This window comes from Manacus vitellinus, unplaced genomic scaffold (assembly GCF_001715985.3).
Source record: "Manacus vitellinus isolate BGI_N305 unplaced genomic scaffold, ASM171598v3 scaffold_48_pilon, whole genome shotgun sequence".
Classification (NCBI taxonomy): Eukaryota; Metazoa; Chordata; class Aves; order Passeriformes; family Pipridae; genus Manacus; species Manacus vitellinus.
Genome location: NW_021940593.1, coordinates 1,205,272 through 1,230,330, shown reverse-complemented (window position 1 = coordinate 1,230,330; position 25,059 = coordinate 1,205,272). Strand labels below are relative to the sequence as shown.

Here is a 25,059-nt window from a genome sequence, read left to right as displayed (position 1 = left end):
AAAATAAATTACATGGTTGCCATAGCACAGAAATTTATGCAGAGGAAAAGGTGGAAAACTCTATGAAGGAGCAATTTTGTGATGCTGTTGACCAGCAGATGGTACTTGGTGGGAGGATTTTTTTATCTGTCTAGTTTCTTTATTGGCTGTAGGTGCATGAGCCAAGCTAATGCATGCAGGTCTGTACTATTACCACAATTTGGGATGCTTCAGCACGTGGTGGAGGAGGATCGGGGACTACATCTATAGAAGGAAAGGGATGCTGTTACAATGACATGGAGAAAGAACTAAGTGAAATATCTGGAAAAATGTTCCAGAGAGTGAAATGGATAGCTCAGGGAAACAGCCTTCCAAGCAAAGTGTTTTTCATACTTCAAACTTGCCAGAAAAAATGCAAGTGAATATAAAACTGGTAGGGAGCTGTGTAATGGCTGGGGAAAACAACCTAGATGATTTAATGGACTTTTTGTGTTTCTAACATCTGGATCCAGGGAGTTAATCTGAGTAAGTGGCATTCTGAATCTGCTGATCTGGTGGTAAATCAGGAAAACTGGGAATTCAAAAGTGCACATCTGCATTGATAACATTAGAAGGCAACATGCATTGCAACTGGTAATCATTCACCAAAAAACATACAACTTCTTTGTTAAATTTAAAATTATAAAATCATTGGGCTGGAAGAGACCTCAGAAGGGGACTGACACCACCCTGTCCCTCACAACAGATGTCTGTCTGGTCTTGTCCATTGGCAGTGATGCCAAAGCCTCCTGGCTGCTCTGCTCTGGTTCCCCCCCGAGCTCAGCACCTCACCTGAACCTGCTTTTCCAGAATGTGAGCTCCATCCCACCTCCCCTATCCCCTACGAAGCTCCTTTGAAGACTGTTACCATCTGTGTCCTACAGCTTCTCCTGCTCGTGCTTCCTCCTTTGCCCCACTGAACCCTTCTGTCTCTCCTTATGTTTATGACATGTCTGATCATCCTTTTTGCACATTTTTCATCATGTCAAAAACGTTCTTCATGGAACCCCCCTCCCTGAACTGCAGTTGCAGTCTTACCCAAATGGAGAAAGCAGAAGGAAAGCTTGCTTTGTCCACCTTGGGTGTGGCATCTGCTGTTTTCATAACAGCAACCGCCTCACAAACTCCTGTTCAGGCTAACCCACTGTATTAGCCCCTCTGGCTCTGTAAAAAACTACTATATAGGCTCTCTCTTTCTCTCTCTCTAAGCACTTAATATGTAATGTCCAAATTTAATGTTTGCAGCTGTTCCCATTGAAGTATCATCCTGATTTGTCTTTTTTCTTTCTGTTTCTTCTGTTTGCCTGGTGATTCAGCAGACTTGGTGTACTCTCCCAAGTATTCTTTTCTAAGTACTTAGAATTGCCAAACATCATAATGGCTCATTATGCCATACTCTGAGGCAGTTACACCTGTGCTTTATGTCAAAGGCTCTGCATTTTACCTGAAGGTAAAAAAAGGAGTACGGATAGTTCTTGGTTGTATAGCAAAGGAGCCCTCCTTGTATGTGTAATTTAGCATGCTGGGATTTCAGCATTTTTATTACAAGGCTGAGGCATTCCTAAACACTAAACCTTCATTTCAAGACTGAGCTGTGGCTTAGAGCTCAGAAGCATCCTGCCCCACATTGTTTAAAGACTCCAATAGAGAACTTGAACCATTGGTGCAATTAGGTGGCAAGTGGAGCAGAAGTGTCCAGAACAGTCCTTGCTGAGGTTCCTCTAATGGCTCTCCTGGTGGCCGTATTTGTGGGGAAAGGAAATACTTCCTGTTCATTTGGTTGAAATAACCTTTCTTGGGTAGAATTGCTTCATTCTCATTAGATCTCTGAGGGACTTGCACAGGTTCAAGAAATTGCTAGTTTAATTGAAGAACTTCACCTTCAAAATACCCGTTCAGCATAGCTTCAGATGTCAAAAAAGCTGCTGGCTGATACTCACAAGAATTTCCTTAACAGAAATAGCCTTGGATTGTTACATCTCTCCTTTCCTGGCTGCTTTAATTCTGGGTTGTGTTCACCTTTAATGTTATCTTGCTGGTGACAGGGTTGGACCTTTCCAGGAGGGTACCGGACTGCTGATAGTTTGTGGAGCACCTGAGGGACTTGCTATGGATGACTGACAGACCTCTGGGCTTTGGAACCTGCCACAGTGAAAATTATAATGAAAAACTAATTAGTGGCCTGATATGGTGGGGAGGGCCAATATGCAGTTGTAAGGATTCAGTTGTGCACCTAAGGGTTCGAAGGGAAAAGAGCAGGAAAGGAAAATGAAGGGTAAGGGTAAAAGTTGAAGTACTTCATCCTGGACACATACCCTATTAATCTGTTTTAAACCCTATTAATCAACTTGCTAAGTAGGTTTTTCATAACAAGAAGATGCCTTTCTGTAGAAAAAATAATGTGTAAAATACCTGATTCTAGGTTGTTCCAAATGTGAGCTTCAAAAGTTGAGAATAAGGAACTGTAATTAGTCCACCTTACTCCCAAGGATTAAAAAATAGTTCTTTGCTAAGCAACATGATTAATCAGGATGAGATTAAACATGTCTGCCACGTTGTCATCACTGTCTTTTTACTGAATGAAGTGTTTGTATAGTTGTATATGATAATACTTTTAGTCTAAATGAATTTTTTACTGGAATGAATGGTAAATCTTCTTTATACATGAAACCATACTGACTTTGAGGAAAAGGGTCTTCTCATTTGAACAAAGAACTATATTAATTTTTTTCATATTGTCTACTTCCTTTGTCCAATGCAGAACTTATAAATTGATGTGGGCATTCAGGAATTAAATGTGCACATAATAAAACTAAAGGTATTCACTTCTTGGCAAATTGTTCGCAAGAACTTTACTGTTTTCCTAGGCTGAAAATTCTGAAGAAATTGTGAAATTGTTTGGAAAGTATTTTCAGATGTGGCATATCTGTATTTTGAGTGGCGTATGCCAGTTGATTTGCAGCTCTGTTCATTATCTCTATTTTCTCTTGGGTGCACCAAATAAATTAAAAAAACAACCCAGAAAACAACAGGTATCCATAATGACTCTCTGAATACATCTCTGTGCTGAACTTCCTTTGACCGTATTTACAAGAAAATTTGTGGAAGGAACTTCATATTTGAGGAACTTCATATAAGCCTGGGAAAACCAAACTGCACAAGAAATCTCTTAAAATCCTGATTTGGACTAGGTTGCGCTTCCAGTATGAAAAAAACTGTGGGACATCTTTCTGGTACTTCTGCATCCAGTTGATGCCAAACAATACAAATTTGTGGGATGTGAAAACAAAACAGTTGGGGCCGGGGGGAAATTTAATTAATGTCGCTTGTGTGGATTAGCTGCTTTGAGTTCTTCTGTGCCTGGTGTGCATGGATAGGATTTATCCTCAGTTGTTGAATAGCAGAGTTTCATTTGTTTCCTTTGCAGGGGAAGAGGCCCACTGAAGCACACATCCGATGTGATCAACGCAGCGAAGATGATCTCGGAGTCAGGCTCCAGGATGGACGTCCTGGCGCGGCTCATTGCGGATCAGGTGGGTTGTTCAGGCAGCAGTGCAGTAAAGTTTGTTCCACACCCATCCATCCACAGAACCTCTGACACCTAAGAAGGTCACTTACTTAAGTGACAGTTTTAGATCTGCTCTCTAATTTTCCTTCTGTTCTCCCTTTCTGAAGCCGTGGATATATAGATCCTGTCTTAATATATGTGTGGATTCTCTTCTTCATACATATTAATGTTTATATACACTTACACACACACACACACACACTCTTAAATATAAGTGTACATTCACAAATATGTATGGACATATATTTATCTACAGATGCATTTGTATGTATGTGTGAATGTTTGTGAGCTCCCTTAAGCTATGAATGCAACATTTTAGACATATTGTATGTATGTATGTATATATAAATGTGTCTGCATTCATATATATATATGTATATGTGTATATTTATATATTGGAACAACAGTGAACGTATACATACATACAAATATTAATATATATAAAATATACATACAAATACATACGAATATAGATAAAATACATATTATATATAATATACATATACATACCTACATATATATATAACATATATTATACATACATACAAATAGATATAAAATGCATATTATATATAGTATACATATACTTACCTACGAATATATATAACATATATTATACATATATACAAATATATATAAATACATATATATAATATACATACACATACCTACGAATATATATAACATATATTATACATACATACAAATAGATATAAAATACATATTATATATAATATACATATACATACATACAAATATATATACATAAGAACTATTGTCCCAGTTTAACCCCAGCTGGCAACTAAGAACCATTCTCAGTCACCTGGAAAAAACAATAAACCTCATGGGTTGAGATAAAAAGCTTAATAATTTAAACAAAATAAAATGTAAGTCGTAGTAATAAGAACAATGATAACAATAATGAAAGAGAGGGAGAGAGAGGAATAAAACTTGGGTTGTCTTGTACTTGGATTATCTTCCTTCCACCTCTGCCCCTCAGCAGTGGCTGTTCCAGCTTCTGAATACTCGCAGTCTTGAGGTGATTTTATTTTTTTTTTTTTTTTAGCATTTAAAAGAATTATATCTCATCATCAAACGCAAGGTCTACTTTATTTCCACTGGATTTTTAGAACATCCGACGGCTGAAAACCCCGCATCAGAACCCCCTCACCAGGAGCAGGGTAACAGAGCCTGGCTGAGAGCTGCAGTGGTGGCTTAGGAACTGAACACACCTCCTCACTAGGTGGGGTTGGTTGTTTTAGGGCCAGGCACTACCAGCAGTGTAGGGAAATGGCAGTGTGCAAATATCACATTTAAAACATTTCTCTTCCTGTGCCTTTTAGGCCTGGTGTAGCATGGTATGGTCACTGTTTCCACACCCTTAAGTACTCTATCTTTTTACCTTCACTTTTTATTTTCATACACAAGGCTTGCTCTTCTAGTATCTAGGAAGCAGCAACAGTCTGTTACTTGTTGTCGTGTGTCTCCCTGAATTCCAGATAACAAGATGAAGAATTTCTATTTTGCATCTCTACAGTTGTGATCAGATTTGTGGAAAAACTAGGTAAAATGTCTTGAGTCCCCATTTCTGATCTTGACAGATATTCTCCCAGCACATCTCTCTTTTCAGGGGCATTGGACAATAACTCCTTTCAAGATTTTATCAATTACAAATTAAAATTCAAGACTGTCACTTATATATTGCAGAAACCATTGTGATATCAAAGGCAAAGATGAGTAAGGGTCATAAATCCTTGCCGGTTTTAGAACAGAAAATCCACTCTTGCTGAAATATTTCTTGTAGATAAAGGAAAATTTTAGGGAAGAAATATTTCATCTGTGTTATTACAGTGACTCTAGACTAGAAACATGAACAAATCTCATGTGTGAGGAAAAAGTATTCATGAACCATAAGTGCTAATAATTCGTGTGGACCCTCATAGTTGCTGGGAAATGTGACATCATTCAAGTTATGGGAATCATTTTACTGAATTCACTCAAATTATTTCCATTTGTCCTCGCTCAGAGCTTACACAGTTGATACTCATGAGCCACCTGAGCCCTGGTATTTATTCCTGTGGCATCTTGTGTGCATCTGAAGGACACTCGTTACTTATGAGTGGTGTTTGTATTTTAGATGCAATTTCAGGTTACAAGCACTAGAAGCAAAGGAACACAGGCAATTAAAAAACCCAAACACAAATCAAAACATGAACCAAAGCAGCCCTTCCAGCTGTGGTGAACACAACTACAAGTCATTGTTAGATATGTGTCAAACTTAGTAAAAAAAGGGAATCCTCCCATTTTATTCCTCCTATTACAACCATATGATCCTCTCATTCCTCAGATGGCTAGAAATCTTTTAACTTCTATAACCTCTTTTTGCCTGTGCCAAGTCATCCTTTAACTTAGAAAGCTATTTTCTCACTGTGGTGTTTTTCTAATCTCAAAAGTATTTTCAAAGACAGCTGTTATTTTGGCGAATTTCCTATGCTCTTCTATCTCGGGGTCTTAAAATAAAATAAACTTTACAATCCCCTGGGCTTTTTTCTCTAGTCCTTCTCTGAATTTCAGCCAAACTGGAGGAACCCTTCAAGAATTTAGTGCCCAGAGTAGAACATGAATGTCAATAAGGTTTTTACTAATGCCTTCCTTAGCAGCATTTAGACTTTTTAGTGGAATTTTTCACATGGCGCCTTTTAGTAACATTTAAATTATGTGGAATTTCTATTACATGGAAAAAAATGGATTTGTGTTATTTGCTTCAATTTTCAATTAGCTGATCTTTCAAGATATAGGTCCTTCCATTATTCCTGCACATACTCTTCTGGATGCTGTCCCACCACTTGCTATCAAGCTTAGGCTTCCATCTAAGTCTTTGTTACCACCTCTGATACTGTCATTTTATTAGGGTGCATCACTTTAGTGTTCAGCTTCCATGACAGCTCTTCCTCTGCCTTTGGAGTTACCAGGACCACAGTAATGTGTGACAGGATTTTCAGTGTTCAAAGCTACACAAAAGGAAGAAAAGCAAAACCATCACTCTGCTTCCTCCATCTTGCTCAGACCCAACAGAAGCAACCTCTGCATAATGAAGAATCACTGTTGTGTCTCTTTGGACTTTTCCTGTCATTGAAACATTTTCAAATGAATAATTTTGATTCATACTCCATGTAATTTCAGAGAACTGTGTAATTACATCATTCTTACTGTTTTTCTGTTAGGAAAAAAGGAAAAACTCCACAGTAAACTCTACCCTGTAACTGTATTTGCAGTCTTTTTATAACTCATCAGCCACAATAGAACCTCTCTGATATCATTTTTCTTTGATTTCATATTTTTTTATGATTCTCTCTTCCTGTGTTTGAAGGAAAGGGATACAGTGTGGTACAATTGGCAGAATTCAGTTATATTTCAGTCTGTGCTCACGGCACTTTTAAAATGGCTTAGAGTTAACAACTGTGAAAATAATCACAGTACAGCATCAACATCAGCCTAGGCAAATGAATCACAAGTACATTGATAATAAATGTAGTTTAAAATAAGATTTTATAAATTCATTGTCAAATTTGTGACCTGGAAGCCATGAGATAATTAAGGCTGTTGGTTAGTACATCCTGGTTTGATGGAATGTGCTGAAGATTAAGGTTTTATTAAGAGCCTCCTTGGTGTTCCAGTTGTTTTGCATCCACTACTATCCCAGTAAGACAGGCACTTGGACTGTGAGGTGTCATTTAATATGTTGTTTGCCAGACCTAATTAACACAGTAAGGAAAGCACAGTGTAAATAATCTTACATCCCTGTCAGTGAAGGGAACCCCACGTGGTACAGCACCCAAAAGGCACAACAAACATTTATAGTAGTGGGTCTGTGGGTGATTATACCCCATATTAATCACCATGAAGACAGATTTGGATTCTAGAGAAATGCTACTGGCTTTTTAGCAAAGGGATGAAATTAAAGCAAGAACAGTATTGTCTACAATCAGAATTTCCAGCAGAATTGTTTGTCTAGACCTCTTGTGCCACTACTGTGCCAGTGGCTTCTTCACTTGCAATTGTGAATCTTGATTTCAATATGGTTTTAATCACTGCGTAATTTGAATTTATCAAATCACTTCAAGGTTCCTGTGGATATTCTTTCTATTAGGTAAAATGCCACTGCGTTTTTTGGATGTGGGTCTGCTCTGATCCCTGTGATATGTATGGGAAAAAAACCCTCTCATAATGTGTTTGCATTTCTAGCTAAGAATGTGAGGCATTAAACTGGTAATCATCAGTGGCCTGTGAGTTGATTAAATGCAGAATTTATTAGTTGTCCTTCTGTTGCAGCCCAGATTTTGGTTTCACTAGTGAGCAAGTGTTGCTTGTACCAGATGCTTCTGAGCAATATGTAGAAGATTCCTTATGGAATGTCCTACACAGTACATTTCTTCCTAACATCTGTCCATGGTTGATTTAGATATGCTATAAGGCTTTAGGTTTTTTTGTAATATTTTATCCTGCTTAAAGTAGTGCAGAATGTTATCTTTACCCTTGCAAATGCCTGCTCTTCTGTTGTGTTAGTCCCTGTCTTTGTCATCTCATCTGGTGAAGTTTTATGGGTGAATAACAAAAATGAGCCCATTTGGCCAGACCACAGGTACGTTCAGGCCAGTACCCTGTTGCTGACACAGTTAATAGTGAATACTTACAGTTAATAGAGAATACTTACAGAACTCTGTGGGATAATGGCACGATACTCACACAATAAGGTCTCCCAGCACTCAGCAGCCACTCCAGAATTTACTTAACCAAACCTATAAAACCAGGCACACAGAATAGTCCATTAATTTGTCCAGTAACTTCTTTAAGCCACTTAAGCTTTTCATATAATCATTCTGTACCAAAAATTTCTGCAACTTAACACCCAGTGTTAAAAACCGTTTCCTTTGTTTTGAACACAGTCTAATTACTTTCAATAACCCCTTGGATTTGTAATGGAGGAAAGAATACCTGTATCCATTAAAATCTTTCTTGTCCTTCTTATGTGCCTTGGTGTGGGCATTGGAGGGGAAAGATGCACTGTATCTACTCAGGGTGGTAAAGCTGTGGGTATGCCACAGAGTTGTACAGTTGCATTATTACGTTTCAGAAGACTTTTCCTATTTAAGGCCAAGCATTTGTTGTTTTGAATGCTCCTGGCCTTGAAACAGTGTTCTCATAGAACTATTTTGACCTCAAGGTCTTGTTCTTGAGTGGCCATTTCCCAGACTTTGGTTCATATCATCTTTAGAATTCCTAAAATGGTACACATTTCTTCTCTAATGCTATGTAAGGAAGATAGTAAATGTGACAAGCCTGACAATATTATTATATAAAAGAGTACTATATAATAATTATTCTTGTCACTGAACTTCTCTAATTGACATTGTCACTGTTTTAAGTGCATGAGACACTATATTGGCATATTACCACCCTACCACCCTATATATTGAGTTTTTCTGGCTGAGAGGACAAAGTCACAGTGTAGTTAAGGAAAGAAAAAAAGGGAGGAGAAAGAATATCTTTCCAGGAATACACTTCATGTTGATATAATTAATTCTGATGCTTAGAGGTATTACCGTAGTATTTGACTGGAAGTATAAATTTTTACTAATTAAAATAAAATACACAATTAGTGTTTTCTAAGCAGTCAATGAAATACCAGTATTTAAATATTGATTTGGACAGTTCTTAAAGCAGTGCTGAGTAAGGAAGAAACAAAGACATATTTTAGTATACATGCTAACACTTTGAAAATGTCACACGCAGCAAGAGAAGATGTCAAGAAAGACTTCTGTTTTTGTTCTAAAAACAAAGAACAAAACAAGTTTTGTTCTGTGTCAAAGCACAGAAAACATTTTAGTAACAGATGTAGCAGAACACACTGTAAGGACTGATACCCAAGTTGTATTACTTAATTTTAAATTGTTCAGTCTGGCCTTCCTTATTTACTCTTATGTTTTCCTAAGTCTAAAGCATGACCTTGTTTGCTTAAGCAAACATATTGCATAGCCACGAAGATAGCATTGTCACGCTACCCCTTTAAACATATACCAGGTTTCTTCAGCAAAGCCAGTAGATAAAACATTTTATGAATTAAGTAGAATTGGTGCTTTTGCTGACTTCTGGCAGGTTTTTGATTTAAGTCCATTGACCACAATTCCATAAGGTCAAAAGTTTAAATAAAACCATAAATATAAAAGCATAGATTGTTGACTGATCATTGACAGTCAACACAGTGGTTGGTGGGAATGTATATTTGTTTTTTTAATATACAAAGCTGAACACAGTTTCCTATCAGAAAAAAGTGACTGTATTTATTATGTAAGTACAGCACACAGGCTAAAAACACATCTCTGAAAAACTGTAGGGATCCATTGCTTATTTATCACACTTAATTTTTACAGCTGTGGTAGCAAAATAGGGACTCACTATTCCCCTGAAGATGCCTTTATTCTGCCAGAGCAGTGAGAAGCAGCTTCAGAACAAACACGTACATGGCCTTTGGTACCTCAAAGCAATATTTCCCCTCCAAGTACTCCCTGTATTTTGGCAGTTCACAAAAATGAGGTTGGAAAGACCCTACTTTTATTTAAAAAAATAATATTAGGGAAAAAAATCTGTGGTGTTAGAAGTATTGCAATCAATGAGTTTTCTGTAAGACTTTATTTTCCTGTTCCCACTGATACAGATGATCCTGTTCCCACTGATACAGATGATCTGTGGATTGAGTTGAATTCACTCTGGATGGAACACAAAAAACCCCCATAGTTCATATTACAAGATAAAGCATAATATATAAATGTTAACTTGTCTCTGCGTCTATGTTTACATTTGCCCACAAAATGCATGTTTATATTCCCCACATCACTGTTAATGTAGGTATTTTCTTAAATAAAAAACACAGCCTCTGTGGAATTGAAGGAAAAGTAATTATTCCATACAGTAAAGAATGTGTTTAGAAATATTGCTAAGGCAAGTGCAGCAGTGTTAAAAGGGAATATGAGGAATTCTAAGATTATTCTGATCCTCCAATTATTACATTAAAAACCTTCACAAGAGGAATGAACTGTGCAGCCTGATACAGCTGCAGTGAAAGACAAGCCTAAATTAATGTACAATTTGAATACTCCTCAGTGAAGTATTGACATGATTCCTGAGACATGTTTGAATCAGCAATTGCTGAAATGCTTTATTAATTGTTCTTTTCAGTGTCCAGACCAGTCGTGCAAACAGGATTTATTGGCTTACCTAGAACAGATCAAGCTCTACTCCCACCAGCTCAAAATCTGCAGTCAAGTTAAAGCAGAAATCCAGAATCTTGGTGGAGAGCTTATCATGTCTGCTGTAAGTAGAAAAATGGTATAAATTACTCTCTTGATTGACATAAGTGTTGCATTTCATTTGGACTTTCCTGTACTTGTAATATCATGGAATCACAGAATATACTGAGTTGGAAGGGACCCACAAGAAATGTTCCAATGTAGCCTCAAATCTCATTTTTTTTCGTGTTTTTTATACACAATACAGAGAATCTAAGACAGTGAAGCATAAGACCAATTGCTTAGAAGGAATAGCAATCACTTGTTTGTTTTTTTTTCTTTTTAATTCTCAAAACATATTATGTATTATCACTGTTATTCTGAAGTAGTTTGGTTTTAAGTACTGTAACACACTTTAAGATGGTGGTTCATTTACTTACACACATGGAATATGCACATACGTGTGTCTGAACACAAAAAGAAATCCCCCAGAGATGTACTTCCAGGTCAGGAGGAAATGATGAAGGATATATTATCCCATATTTGTAGATCTATCTGCTTGAAATAGAGTTAAGTGTTAAGTCACATCATCTGTCTTACCAGTATCTGCTTCTGGATGATGCTATGGCAGAGCAAGTAAAGTAGGTATAAATGGCATTACAGATGAACATTGTTTAGGACGATATAACAGTGGTCAGCAGTGCCATGGTATAAGGGCACCTATGTCTCTGTATTCTCACCTATATAAGCACTGTAGCTGGGGAGGTACTGCTGACTGCCAGCACAGCTCAGTTTGGGACTTACTGCATGACAAAAAAGAGCAAACATTATGCATAGGAAAAAGTATGTTTAAATCCATGAACACAGTTCATAGTCATTAATTCTTGGTACCACATTACCTTCTTCAGCTGCTTTTCAGCTGTGTCCCCTGTAACCTTGTCTTCCGTGTAACATTCCTCTAACAACTTCCCCTGGAGGGTTTCTTGCCCAAAATTAATAACTCCCCCCATATCATTAGCGTAGGTTAAATAGGCCAGTTTGCCTGGGCCAGTTGGGATGCTTTGGGGAGTATCCAGCTGAGAGTTCTCTTAACTAAAAGTTCTCTCTTAGGAGAGAACTAAGAATTCTCTCCTCATTTAGTGGCTTTTTTTACTTCAGGCCATATAATCTTGTAGTCCACCTTTCTCACTGTCCTTCCCCAAGCTCCAGTAACTTCATTCTAGTCAGAGCCCCAGTTATGGAGGTTATAAAGGTCATGTACAGAAAAAGAGGAGATGTAGATCATTAGCTTCTAATTCTCCACTCACTGCAGTTTTGTTATTATCACTCATTAATAATTCCTTGATCAGTGTTTAGTCTTTCATGCTCCCATAAAATACTTACATTTTTCAATAATGCAGCTTACATTTCCTGTTTGTGAGCTGCACAAGAAAAAATGGTAAGGATTCACTGCATCTTCATTAGGAGTGATTAAACAGGAAACGGACACTTCTTTCTATTAATTGGAATAAATTTGTGCCTCTTCAGGCACAAAATAATGGGGTAACATTTGCAGTATGCAGATTGACAATAATTGCATTCATTTATATAGATAAGCTGATAATTCATTCTCAAGTACTGCACAGTGATAGGCTTGCACCTTACCTACCAGTTTGCTGGGTTTTTTCCCCAGCAGTGGCTTTAAGTAAAGCAAATTATATCACAGAGCAGAAAATTAACAGATCCTTACATATTAATATCATTCTCCCTGACTTATGCCAGGCAATTCTGTTTTGTGCTGTTTATACTCATTATCTTCCTGTATTTCATTTTATATTGTATTTGGCAAGGGAGATAGAGCTTTTTGACCTTAACAAGGAAATGTGTGAAGAGAGAGTTCTCAAGAGTTACAGTATCCAGAGTTACAGAGTTACATTTGCTAACTGGCACAGAAAAGCCCTCTCAGGTTAGCCAGCCTTACCTGTGCACTGAAGGCTTTGTCACTCTAGTTTTTCTCCAAATGTCTCATTTATCTTCAGCTCTTCCTCTTGGTATCTCAAGAGCCAGACTTTACCTTAAACAGTGACGTAAGTCAGCTTTTGTGCCAAATGTAAGTGCTTTAATACTTCCAACTTCATGCCTCGAGGCTGGATTTAAATGTCTGCTCTACTTCCTGAGTTACCACTGAGTTCCCATGGCTGTTAAATCAAAAGTTCCCTGCATCGCTATGAACGGCCTTCAGCTTTGAAGGCTGTGCTGCAGGTGAAAACACAGTCAGAGCTATAAATATAAGGCAGCAGGTAGCAAAATACAAGGCAGGGTGTCTGCCACCAGGCCTTTGGCTGACGCAGTCCCAATCCTTGGATATCCATACCCCAGGAGAGTGATGTCTTGGCCAATGTGTGAGCGCTGTGGCAGCTGGCAAGTGGCTCCACGCCTTCGCTCCACTTGGAGGGTTTCAGCTGCTGCTGGAGAAGAGCTGGCACTGTGCTCAACTCCTGAAGAGCTGCTCCTTTGGCAAGGGAGATGGGAGCAGTGCATTTCCGTTCCTTTTAGGGTTTCTAGACGTTCTTTTCCCCCCTAAAAGAGAAGTCGAGATGGGCAGAACCTCTTCTCAGCTGCAGCCCCGGTAGGACTGAAGAGAGGGAATGAAGGACTAAGCAGCATGCTGGCAGTCCTGCTGAAATATGGGCTGCTGTTACAGCCCACTGCATTTACTACACATAGATGGTTTGTTCCACCGCCTTCAGTGCTGCTGTCCTGCTTTCACTGCTGCGTGACCTTCAGTGGAAAAACGTTCCTTCTGCCTTGCTTTAGGTCCACAGCAGCTGTTCTGGCAAAGCTGATGCCTCTGTGCATCAGGGGAGTGTCCACTGCTCCCTGTTCAGCCAGTTTGTTTCTCCTGGTTGGTATTCCTCCACGTCATTGGAACGTGTAGTTCAGTTTGTTTGAAAGGATGGTGGAAGGTTACTTATAGGGCCTTACACCATGCTTAAAATGACTTCTTATTTTGATGTCTGACCCTGAAAATACTAAAACATCCATTTTCTAAAAGCTGATGTTAGCCCTCAAGAGCTGATATATTAAAATTTTCTTCTACTGAGAAGTGAAGAAATGTTTCACTGTTTGGTTGGTTTTTTTTAATGTAATAACACTACAGTTTTCTCTACTTTTGCCTAGTATGTGCTGGCAGGTGTGTGTATATAGAACTCCTGGCCTTTGGAAGCAAAGCAAAGCAGGTTTTCCTGTCAATTCCGGGCATCTCATTTACTGTTCCTTTCTTAACTGCATCTACTGAGAAGAACTAATTCAAAGGAGTAGCAAGTATTGCTGGTGAGGTACACTACAAGCCAGTTTACTTTTCCTAATAATAATTACTTTGGTAATTACCAAAAATCTGGATGTGTTTTATAGTTCTGAACCTCAATGCATGTAAAATATATTGTGACAAGCACTCGATTTCTTCATAAACAGCAAGGAAAGGATTTATATTATCCTTTATAAAGGATTTTTCTCAAGACCTGTTTTCAAAAAAAGATAGAACCCTTTTTTTTAAAACCTCCCTGGAAGTGAGTACTTGGGAGGGACTGAGATAACTGCCTGGCTAAGCATCTACTCCATTATGGTGTTGCATAGGAACAGTTTTACAGCCCTTAATGTAAGTTGTTTATCATTTAACTTGGCCACAGGCCTGGTCTAATTACAGGACTCAGTTTCAGTTCTTTGAATCCTACTTAGCCTGAAGCAGATTCTGGTCATGGTTGGTTATTTAGTTCATTATATTCAATTTCCCCACCTGAAAAATGAGTAAAACACAGATCAAACCCCAGAAACTCTTGAGGTATAAAATGCAATCATTGGATGGACAAACAGACATAGATAACCAACAGGATTGCTGCATTTTTAGGAAAACTCAGTTCATTGAAAATAAACAACCCAAAGGGTGAAGCAGATTTCCTGAGGCCAGTTCCATGAATGGGGATGAAATCTCTCCAATATCCCAAGGGAGAACATGGCAAAGCAGAGGTGAACAGTTTCCAGATTAAAAAAAAAAATCACGATGGCAAGTCTCCCTTTGGCTTATTTTCTATACAACCTGAACTGGGATTGAATCTATGAAGTGGTATGTTGAATGAAGTTGTGTGAAGAAATGATGTGCTTCCGACTCTTTTAACTTTTTTCTGTGCTTCCTTGAACACCCATCTCTTAGTGTCGCTGCTACATCAAGATCTCCGTTAAAATGAAATTATCACTAGTGTGGCTCAGAAAACAGGTCGAGTAACTTGTGTTCAAATCCTGGCCAAGGACAAGGAAAAACTCTGATGTCTTCAACAGTCAAGATTTCACTCTTAATAATTAACCTATTTGGATTTTCTTCTACTTTTAATCTTAAGGGATTAAATCACTTTATTTTATATAGCAACCTTAGTGAAAGCACAAGAAAGAAATTCACAAAATCAAATAGTAAAAGCATAGTAAAAAAAGCAGGACTAAAATCAAAAGCACAGTGTAGTAAGTACTCCTTACCTTAAATGGAGCACTACTCAGACACTCACTGCTCTTTACAGAAATGTAGAATTCGTGTTATTTTTGAGCTGTCAAAGAATTAAAAATTCAGTCTTAGTCTCTCAGTATAGTGTAACAAAGGAAATTTGCTTCTAGGAATGTATTTAATGAACCTTGTGGTTCAATTAAGATTAATTTTTAATAACTGACCTTGCTTCCAAAAGAATTTTAAGTTCAGGCTTCAAATGCTGACAAAAGAACTGTGTATTTCATATTCAGTTCTCAGCTCCCACCTGTACAAAATCCAAAAGTCTGGTTGAACTGCAAAAACAACTTGGGAGATGGTAAACAGCCAACTGATAATCTGTTCTCAAATAGCAAAACCTTAGTTCCCTGTAAAGAAAACAAGAATGCTCAGAGCACAGCAGTCGGGGTGTCCCAACTGGGGCTCCAAACACTGGTACTGTACATGTCCAATGCTTTGTGAGGACTGTTTTGTGCAGTCCCTCACAGCTTTATTCCAGAAGGAAGGAATAAAGGCTGTCACTTCTTTATGGCAAAGAGGCAGCACCTGAAATCTATGCGAAGAATGGGAGTGGGACACTGGCTTATTTAGGTGCTTTGGGAGTAGGGAAATTTTGTATTTAACTGCTACAGAAACGACTCCTGGTGACGCATGACAAGGCAAGCATTTCTTAGTGCACTGAACAGAAAATATTTCAACAGCAAAAGAGTTTCTTCAAATTCTAAGTCACAATTCTCCTAGTCACTCTGAATATTAAAAATAACTGGCCATACCAGTTATTATACTGTTCAATATTTTATTACAGTAATGGGTTGCTACTACTGCCAAGACATGAAATTATTTTACCAAAAATGAGAAAAATACAATGCATGTAAACAAATTGAAAATAAACTTTAAAAATTACTTTTTTTCCCCCTAAACTCCCTTTTCTTCAGCTTTATTACTCATTGGAGACTTTGCTTACTTGCATTCAGGACTCATTGCAGAGGAAGAGTAAAAGTGCTGGAGATGAGAGTCCATTTCAGCAGGAGGGTTACCAGTAGGATTTTTGGTAGTGGTGGTGGGGCTTGGGTAAAAAAATATGATCAGGTCTATATCTTCTGTGTTTCACCCCAGTGTGGTTCTATAATCACTGTTATAGAATCATTCTGTGTTTGTTTTGCAATGGAAAATAACAGGACAGGTGAGTAAAGATATGGCAAAGGATGTTTTTCCTAAAGCCTTTAATGAATTACTATCTTAACTGACAGAGTCAGACCTGTGAAATGTGGAGGCTGGAATGTTGCATCTCCATGGAAAATGCTGAAAGAGTAAAAGTGGAGTCAGGCAAAAATAAAACAGCTTTTCGTTTGGGGTTGTTTTGTTTGTTTTGCTACTGAATCTTTATGTACCACTTGCTGTGCATTGAGGAGTTTGCAGCTACATTTCTGTAAATGAAATGAATTTAAACGTTCAATGAATATTTTATCAGTCTTTCATTTATGCCAAGTTTCATTTCATCAATTTTCCTGGATATGAGACCTTGAAGAGCCTGCTGAATATCTGAGATAAAAGCATCCAAGCGAAGACAGCCCTTGAGTACATCAGTTTTACAGAAGAACAACAGGTTTCCACCAAATTCTATAATGCTACTGGCATTGAGGTATAAAAACAGCTGCTCTCTAGAGACAGAAAAAAAGATTCAATGTATGGCTTGATTCTTGTAATCCATAGTACATGTCCAAGAACATCTTTTAAAAGCTTCTCCAAAATATTGGATGCCATTAATATCCCCACCACCACCGCCACCGCCTTCCTGTTTAGAAGACAAGTGTGAGATGCATCCAGGAAGCTGAGGGGAAAATATGGGCAGTAGGATGCTGCAAGTAATGTGGACAGAGCCTGAAGGGTAGCATTAACTGAATCTCCCTGTGTCTCACTGCCTACGCCAAGAGGAAAGTAGAATTAATGTGGATTGCTGCCTGTCCTGACATACACCACCTACACACCCACCCACTCCATCCCTGTGGTAGCTGCAGCACCCTAATTTAAACTGCACTCCCCTTATTTAAACATCCTTAGTAGTCTGTAGGTCATCTGCCCTTCAGCAGCTATTTCTTATATCTTTGGTTTAGGTATCTGCAAGCCTGTTTGTATCTCAGGGCATCTTTTGTAGAGCTTAAAGAGTTTGGTTCCTCTGGCATGACAAGTGGAACTCAGCCACCTCAGTTCGGTACAATTGGGTTTGGAAGTCAGTCTTTGGAGCTTTAGCGTTTAAAATGCTGGACTTGGCAGGTGTGCACTCCCAGAGCCCGTGTCAGACTGTGAGGCTGACATTCCACATATTGGTTTCCAGTTATAACCTCATCAAAATTAGGGGCCCATGAAGTTTATTTGTTGTTTATAGTAGATATATATGATTATAGTTTAAGACATAAAAATTTCTTGATCACGGTGGTGGGGTGAGGGAGCTGTGGACTGTTTCAGAACCACAAGCATTTGGTTAAAGGAGCCCCAGATGCCAGAACAAGGTGGTAACTGTTCAGTTTCCACAGGAGAGGAAAGGCCAAGTAAATTGTAATGCTCACCTGAAAGGATCCCATTTCATTATCCATGTTTCACAGTTACACTGAAGTCACAATAAAAAAACAACTGAAGTTTTGTGATGACCTTTATCCTGCCTGGATGCTGCCAATTTCTTCTAGAAGCCTTTTCCCTTCCATGCAAACAGATTTTTTTTTTCCCTACTCCTGGAGCAGCTTTCACTGGACCTGCCACTGACACCCCAGCCCATCTTGCTGCCCAGCCTGTCATTCTCCTCGTGTGCCTCTAACACGGCTTTAAAAAGGTGGAACACTTACAACCACTGACAAACTTCAAGGTGAAAAACTGCCTTTTAAGTCTACAATAGAACCAAAGCTATCTTTTCCTTTCACCCAACAGTTTCACCTTGGTGTTGCTATACTGCCAGTGCTAGAAAAGTGAGTGTGTACATATTGACTGTTTAGGGAGGCAAAAAGATTATTCAAAGCTTTTAAGAAACTGTGAAGACTACAGTGTTGTCAGTGTTGTCAGTGTTAATTCAATTAATAAAAAAATTTTGTGTGTGTATGCATGGGTGTGTCTGTTATAATTAATCCTCTGGTTAGCAGGAAAGAAAGAAGTTCATGTGAACTTTTGTCTCTCTCCTTCTCATCAAGTAAATTTATTGTGACAGTATTCAGCAGTGTGAAATTTGGCCAGGACTTGAGTTCATCTGCCACAGAGCTACTGCTACACCCCAGTCAGCATCCCTAGAAAAATGGATGTGCTGGGAACTGCAGACTTGTCAGGAGTGTAAGGACAGGGCCTGTGAGCAGAAACCTTACTGACAGCCTGGAAGTTTGTAAAATGTTAGGTTTAAAGGCAGTATTTGAAATTAGGCTTGGGGGTCAGCATGTGCTTTGAACTTCATGTCAAATGGTTTCATAGGAGCTGTGCTGTCCTGCCAAGCTGAGCTGAGTGGCTTCCCTAATTCAGTTTATAACCCACAACCCCCACAATGTGATGGCCACACACTGCCCTGCACAGATCACAGGGCTCTTACAGACTGTCCTTTGTAGAAAGCTCCCACGCTCCAACAAGGAGTGAACTTTAGCAACCATCTGGTAAATTTAACACCTTTTCTTGGAGCACAGAGGTAATTTCAGTTTGCCATCACACATAGGTGTGCATTCAACCAGGCCTCTAACTGTTTTAACTGTGAGGTGGGGTGGGAGTAGCAAGGGGTATTTTTTTTTGGCACTTCCAGAGAGGAGCAGTAAGTGTTGTGTTAACTGGAGGGTTTTCCTGTGATTCCAAATTGCAACTGAATCCAGACACTTGGCTGTATTTTTTATTTCTGCCTTATTTGCATTTGTGTTACACAACCAGCATGTGTTCCTAAGTGTTACCCAAAGACAATGAAGACAGACAATAGCATGCTCCAGTTGAGAACGTGATCAATTCAGTTGACCTGGCAAAGGGGAGAAGCCCTTTAACCTTTCCTAATGACTCAGTTTGCAAAGCTATGTTGCCTTAGGCTGTGGGCTTGGGTTGGATGGCAAAGCACAAACTCATGGCCCTTTAGAGAACTGGCCTCAGTGCTTTTACAGAAGGCAAATGCTTCAACAAATGAGATGTTTAGAAGGTGAATTGTAGGCTCTCCATTTATATAGATTAGTCCTGCTATTTTTAACATCCAAACCATAGAGAGCTTCCTCTGTGTTACTGTTTTGTGTTTCCATGAGTACTGATGGAAAATACCTTTGCTGTACCTCTTGCATGCCTGTGTTGTGTGCTGCTGAAGGTGGTAGCAGTGATGGGGATTAGTTTGTTCTACATTCTGCCTCTTAGGTTGGCACTCTGTAAGCAGCTGGAGAGGCCACACAGTCACTGTGATTTCTGTGTGCTATCCTACTCTTAATTACCCTTACAGCTCTTGGCTGCTGACTTGGCTCCTGACAAATCCAGGCACTTTGTAGTATCCCAGCATTGCTCATGAGCATGTGTGGAAGTAATGGGTTAGATTTTCACAGCTCTTCTTTGAATTGGTTTCATTAACCACCAGTAGTAATTGCAGTGAAACTCTGTGGACAAGCATGGTGAATTCACATTAAAAACCAAGAAAACTATTAACATTGTCTACATAAGCCTTCATATATTCCACCAGCACAAATTTCTGTATATCACTTTAAATCTGAGCGGGGGAACATGGATATAGTGATCAAACACACCAAGGGAAAGTAAGGAAATTAGGATTTAGTATGGTAGCCTTATTTTTTAATTGTTGTTTATTCCTGCTGATGCTGTGATTAAAAGCACACCAATTTCCCAGGTTGATGTGTCCTTTCCTTGTTACAGTTGGACAGCGTCACTTCGCTAATTCAGGCCGCTAAAAATCTAATGAATGCTGTGGTGCAGACAGTGAAGATGTCCTATATTGCATCCACAAAGATTATCAAGATTCAGAGTCCCACTGGCCCACGACATCCAGTTGTCATGTGGAGAATGAAGGCTCCAGAGAAGAAGCCCCTCATTAAAAGAGAGAAGCCAGAAGAAATCTATGCCGCTGTCAGAAAAGGTTCTGCAAAGAAGAGAATCCATCCTGTTCAAGTCATGAGTGAATTTAGAGGCAGAGAAATAGTCTAATATTTTGCCACTTTGTGTGTTCCTATCTTGAATTGTTGATGATTTTTCATCTTTTCCTCCACTTATTTAATAATTATATATGTTAATGTTTTGCTTTTCTCTAATTCTGTAAGATAACACTTGCTTAAATTATTTGAAAATGCTGTTGGATTAATTAAAAGCACACAGTTGAAAAAAAAAAAGACAAACAAAAACCATTTTCTTGCAGTGACAAACTCTCATGTTTTTGCACTGGCCTGTTTTCAACAGAGCACTTTTAGTGATGCACTTTGGGACTGTGCTGTAGCTGGAAAGGAGGAAGCAATGTGCCAACATGCCCAGAATCATACTGCATTCATGAGGCTTTAGGTGTTCCTGTGCCAGGGATGAGTGTGGCCACTACTAAACAGTATGTATTTTATGACATACAGCTTTTTAAACACAGTGCCACAGGGCCAGATCCTTGCTCGGCATCATTACACCATGATCAAGTCATGATTTGATGTGAACTGAGAGTCTGGGCCCTAAACTGGGGTCTACACTGAAACATCTAAAGACATCCCCTTGGCTAAGGCTGAGCCTTGGAAATCTAAGTCTGAAAATGTTTGATGAAACACACAAAGTATTATAACAATGTGGATGTACTAATGTAATAAAAAAAGCACTGACTGCAACACAGCAATAATGACAGCTCTTTAAAGGGCCTTAGGAAGCATTAACATGGATCTGTGTTCTGCTCCCTGTGAGCCCTAAGAAATCTGCTGGCTGTTGTATTCGGTAGTTCAGATAAATCAGACATTAACAACAAAACTTTTCTAATTGCTGCACAAAAGAACAAACATGAAATGAGATCAGTGTGTGAAATACACATCTTGGATCTTAAGAATGGTGAGATTTTTGCAAGGTAACTGTAGGGATTTAAGCTACTTTTCTTATGACAGTAGAGTCCTAAATGCAGGACTGTGCTGGTAAGTGACCTGCTGAATGGCTGCACTCTTGTCTCAAACTACATAATGAAGGTAAAAGCTGTTAGTCCAGACCTCTGCAACTTAAGAGAAATATAATGTTTCTAAATCCATTTGAATCTGAAATCCACTTGGACAATTTTTTTTCTGAAGAATCTAACTTGCCTTCCCTGCCATGTCATGAAGTTCTCCCACGCTACCCTTGTTACTCAGAATGTCTTTGCCTGGCAATTCAGTAAATCCCTTGCTATGGTTTTTTTTTGCATTTGCTAAGGTGAAAGGGCTCCCTAAAAGGCCAGAACTTCATGATGTGTCACTCACTGCCTTTGTGAGGCAGCTCCAGACTATGGGCTGCTGCTCCATGTCATTTATTACCATGCTTTGCACATCAGTGCCCTGACCTGGCACAGTGTGGGCAGCAAAAATAACCATAAATGGTGCCTTTCCTCTTGGGGGCTGCTCTGTTTCTAAGCTCAGGATGGTGGGGCAGTACAATTTCTAGGCTGTTAATTAAGGAACTCCATGAAACCTATAGTGCTCATGAATTAAAAATGTTCTAGGTGATGATTCCACCTTCCCAAACTTTGCTGTCTGTTAAATGAAACCAAAGGAGAAGTTTGAAAGAAAATCACCTCTTGCCAACTAAAGTTCCCTCCAGTGTGTTTGCATGAAGCTCTTAGTAATATGTATTGGGCTTTGCTAATACTCTTAGGGTGACAGAGCCAGCAGGTGTTACTGTCTTTAAACCCTCATGTCTGTCAGGATACAGGTCACCTTGATACCAAACATTTGTAACTAATGCCTTGTTATTGTATTATTAATAAAAAAGCACATGCACCACTGATAAAAGGTCTTTAGTCTTGTGGGATTTTTTTTTTCCAATGTGTCTTATCTTTGGTCTCCAAAACCCAGTTCAGAAGCCTGTCAGGTTTACTAATAGGAGCACCAGCCTTCCAGCGCACCACATGTACTCTATTAGTCTGCTTTAAGTGAGAGTTTTTCTAGCATTAGTATCACTAAAGTACACTTTACTGCTTAATTTAATGCTCCTTCCTGCAATGCCACTTTTCTCCTGGCCATACTCGGTCGCCAGTTTGATCTCAACATAGGAATATATTAGGCAAAAAAAACCCACCTCTAAATGAACACAAAAATCAAAAAAACACTGCTGGTTTTGGAAAAGAGACAAAAGAATGATAAGTTAATTATATCCAGGCTTTTTCTCTTGGGTAAAGTTCAATACCAAATGAAAACATAAAGTTTATTCCTGGCTAAGGAGGCAGAGGGATAAGAAGTCCTGGAGCTGTAGAAAGCCCAGTGTATGAGCTTATGACCCACTCAGGGAAGCAGGGAACCACCACTTCCCTGCCACTACTGGTAATTCTGAAGGGGGATGTACTGCTCAGTAAGTTTTATTCAAAAGCAGCTAGTCAATTCATCCTGCAACCTACTCATTCCTTCCTAGCCCCAGGTTCCAGAGCGTAGCTTTTCACTCTGTTGTTCCTGCCTTGCCTCTGTGTTTGTCCGTGGTGTATCAGCCTTGAAAATTCTGCTCTCAGCTGCAGCTTTGAGAGGCTTTCCCACCTCAGCAGCTTGGATTATTTCATTAGCCTGCTTTGGTCTCTTACCATTACCACATTATGAAGTAATGATGGATCATTGAAGGCAATTTGATATAAAAAATTTCGCTAGAGCACTAAAAAATGAGACAGACTGTTGTTGTTGAAGCACATTAGTACAAGAGGACACACTCGCATCATTTCCATGAATCTCAAAGCTGATGAATTTTTTATTTTCTTTTTAATAAACAGCTTAGTTGTGTCACTCTGCTCTTATTACTGCTGTTCTCGCTTCCTTTAGTATTTAGCAATTCTAATCTGCAAACAACAGCTTCTGACATTGCAGACTGTGCTGAGCATAGCTCAGTACTTCATTATTGCCTCAACTTAGTGAGCCATTCCTGGTGCGTAAGGGAAACTGGCTGGGCTTTGAAGGGAAGGTGCACTCACACCAATGTACTTTTCCCCCCAAATTAACTTTGATACCACTTAGGAAGCCCTAAAGCTGCATCTCTGCTGAAGAACACAACCAAGCAGCTTAGGATCATGATGTTTTAACAGGGTTTTTACAGGTCTGTATCTCTTTTTGAAAGGTGGTTTGTGTTCTTTTTTTTTTTTCTGCGAGTCCACAGTTGAAGCATTTGAGAAAAAGTGAATAACAAAAGCAGTCATCTGAAATTGTCCAATAGAGACAATTTAGGAGCCCATCAGCAGGATAATTAAATAATAATTGAAGATCAAGCAAATGATGCTATGCACTTCATTTTTGGTTTCCCTGGGAGATCATTAGAACTGGTTTACTCTTTCTCCTAAGGTGGTTACTGGGCTTGTTTTTTTGCAGAACTAATTCTTAAAGGGAAGAAAATACACCAACACTGTTGATTAAAAAGTCGTGGATTTTGTGTTGTGTTGCTTCACTGAAAAATATCACCTTTCAAATAATAAACTACAATTTTGTGGAAACTCTTTTTGGCATAAAGAAAAAGAAAATACACCCAAAGCAGAAATGGCAAACAAACCATGAAAATGCTTTAAAGCCCCTGTTGTCTGTGTTCAACAGGAGAAATGTGCTGCTATTGTACAAGGAACTGAAAGCTGAGGGACCAATTTTTGACTCCGGCATACAAGCAATAGTTAAGATGAAAGCTTGCACTTCAAGAGGTGTATCTAGCAATTTTATGTTTAAGGAGTTTTTACAGGATAGGAAATATTCATGTTGTACTTCCTGATGATGAAAACAACCGTGTTTCAGCAGGATGGACACTTCAGAGATGCCTTGTCGTGCAGGATGATGTTTCCTCTGGACTCTCAAGTCTTTTATCAGCCTGGTCATTTTACAGCCATTGATTTTTCTGCTGTGATTCTCTGTTTTCACAGAAGACAGCAAATGACTCAACAGCAGCCAAAAACAGTCCGGCAGCTCATGAGCTGTGGGGCAGCCTGGCTTTCTGGCACTGCTCTCTCAGGGAGGCAGGATGTTAAAGGAGCTGGTGCTAAGTGCTCCAGCAGGCCTGCTGGTATGTGCTTGGGCTGCTTAGTTCCCAGAGCTCCCTCATTAGATGGAAACAGGATAGGAAATGACTCCCAGTCTTCCAAAATGCAGAACAGAGTACCATGCCCAACCAGCCAGCACGGTACTCTGTTCTGAGCTGAGAGGATGGGCGAAAGGAAGAAAACTAAGGTTTTTGGTGGAGTTTTTTAGCTTCTCTGATGCAGAAGCTAAAATCATTCAAAGGAACGATTTGTCCAGGAAAGCAGAAATTCTCCGGAGCGAAGGCTTTACAAGGAGCAAAGAAAAGGCTCTTCTCTGCTTTCCATTCCCTCTACAAATCCAATTTAGTCCTCTCTTTTCTCTGTCCTAAACTTGCTCCTAAGTGCAGCTGAGCTAAATATAAATTTTGCATTATCCACCCAGATGTTACCTTACAGAAACTGATGCACACACTGCTAACCTTCCTAAGAGCAAGTTGCAAGTTATTATTTTAACTTACTTACTTTTTTTTGAGGTACTAAGGACCTCACTCCT

General features: G+C 39.1%; 1 protein-coding gene across 1 annotated transcript in view; it reads left to right on the top strand.

Annotated features, from left to right (window-relative positions):
* The window catches only part of CTNNA3 (catenin alpha 3), a 427,660-nt gene extending 405,362 nt beyond the window's left edge, over nucleotides 1–22,298 (top strand). Inside the window, exons 16-18 of the mRNA XM_018079955.1 lie at nucleotides 3,446–3,551; nucleotides 10,823–10,957; nucleotides 20,243–22,298. Of these exons, the coding sequence (XP_017935444.1) occupies nucleotides 3,446–3,551; nucleotides 10,823–10,957; nucleotides 20,243–20,530 (529 nt within the window). The 3' untranslated portion in view covers nucleotides 20,531–22,298. The remainder of the gene's footprint in view (nucleotides 1–3,445; nucleotides 3,552–10,822; nucleotides 10,958–20,242) is intronic.
* Nucleotides 22,299–25,059: the final 2,761 nt, after the last annotated feature.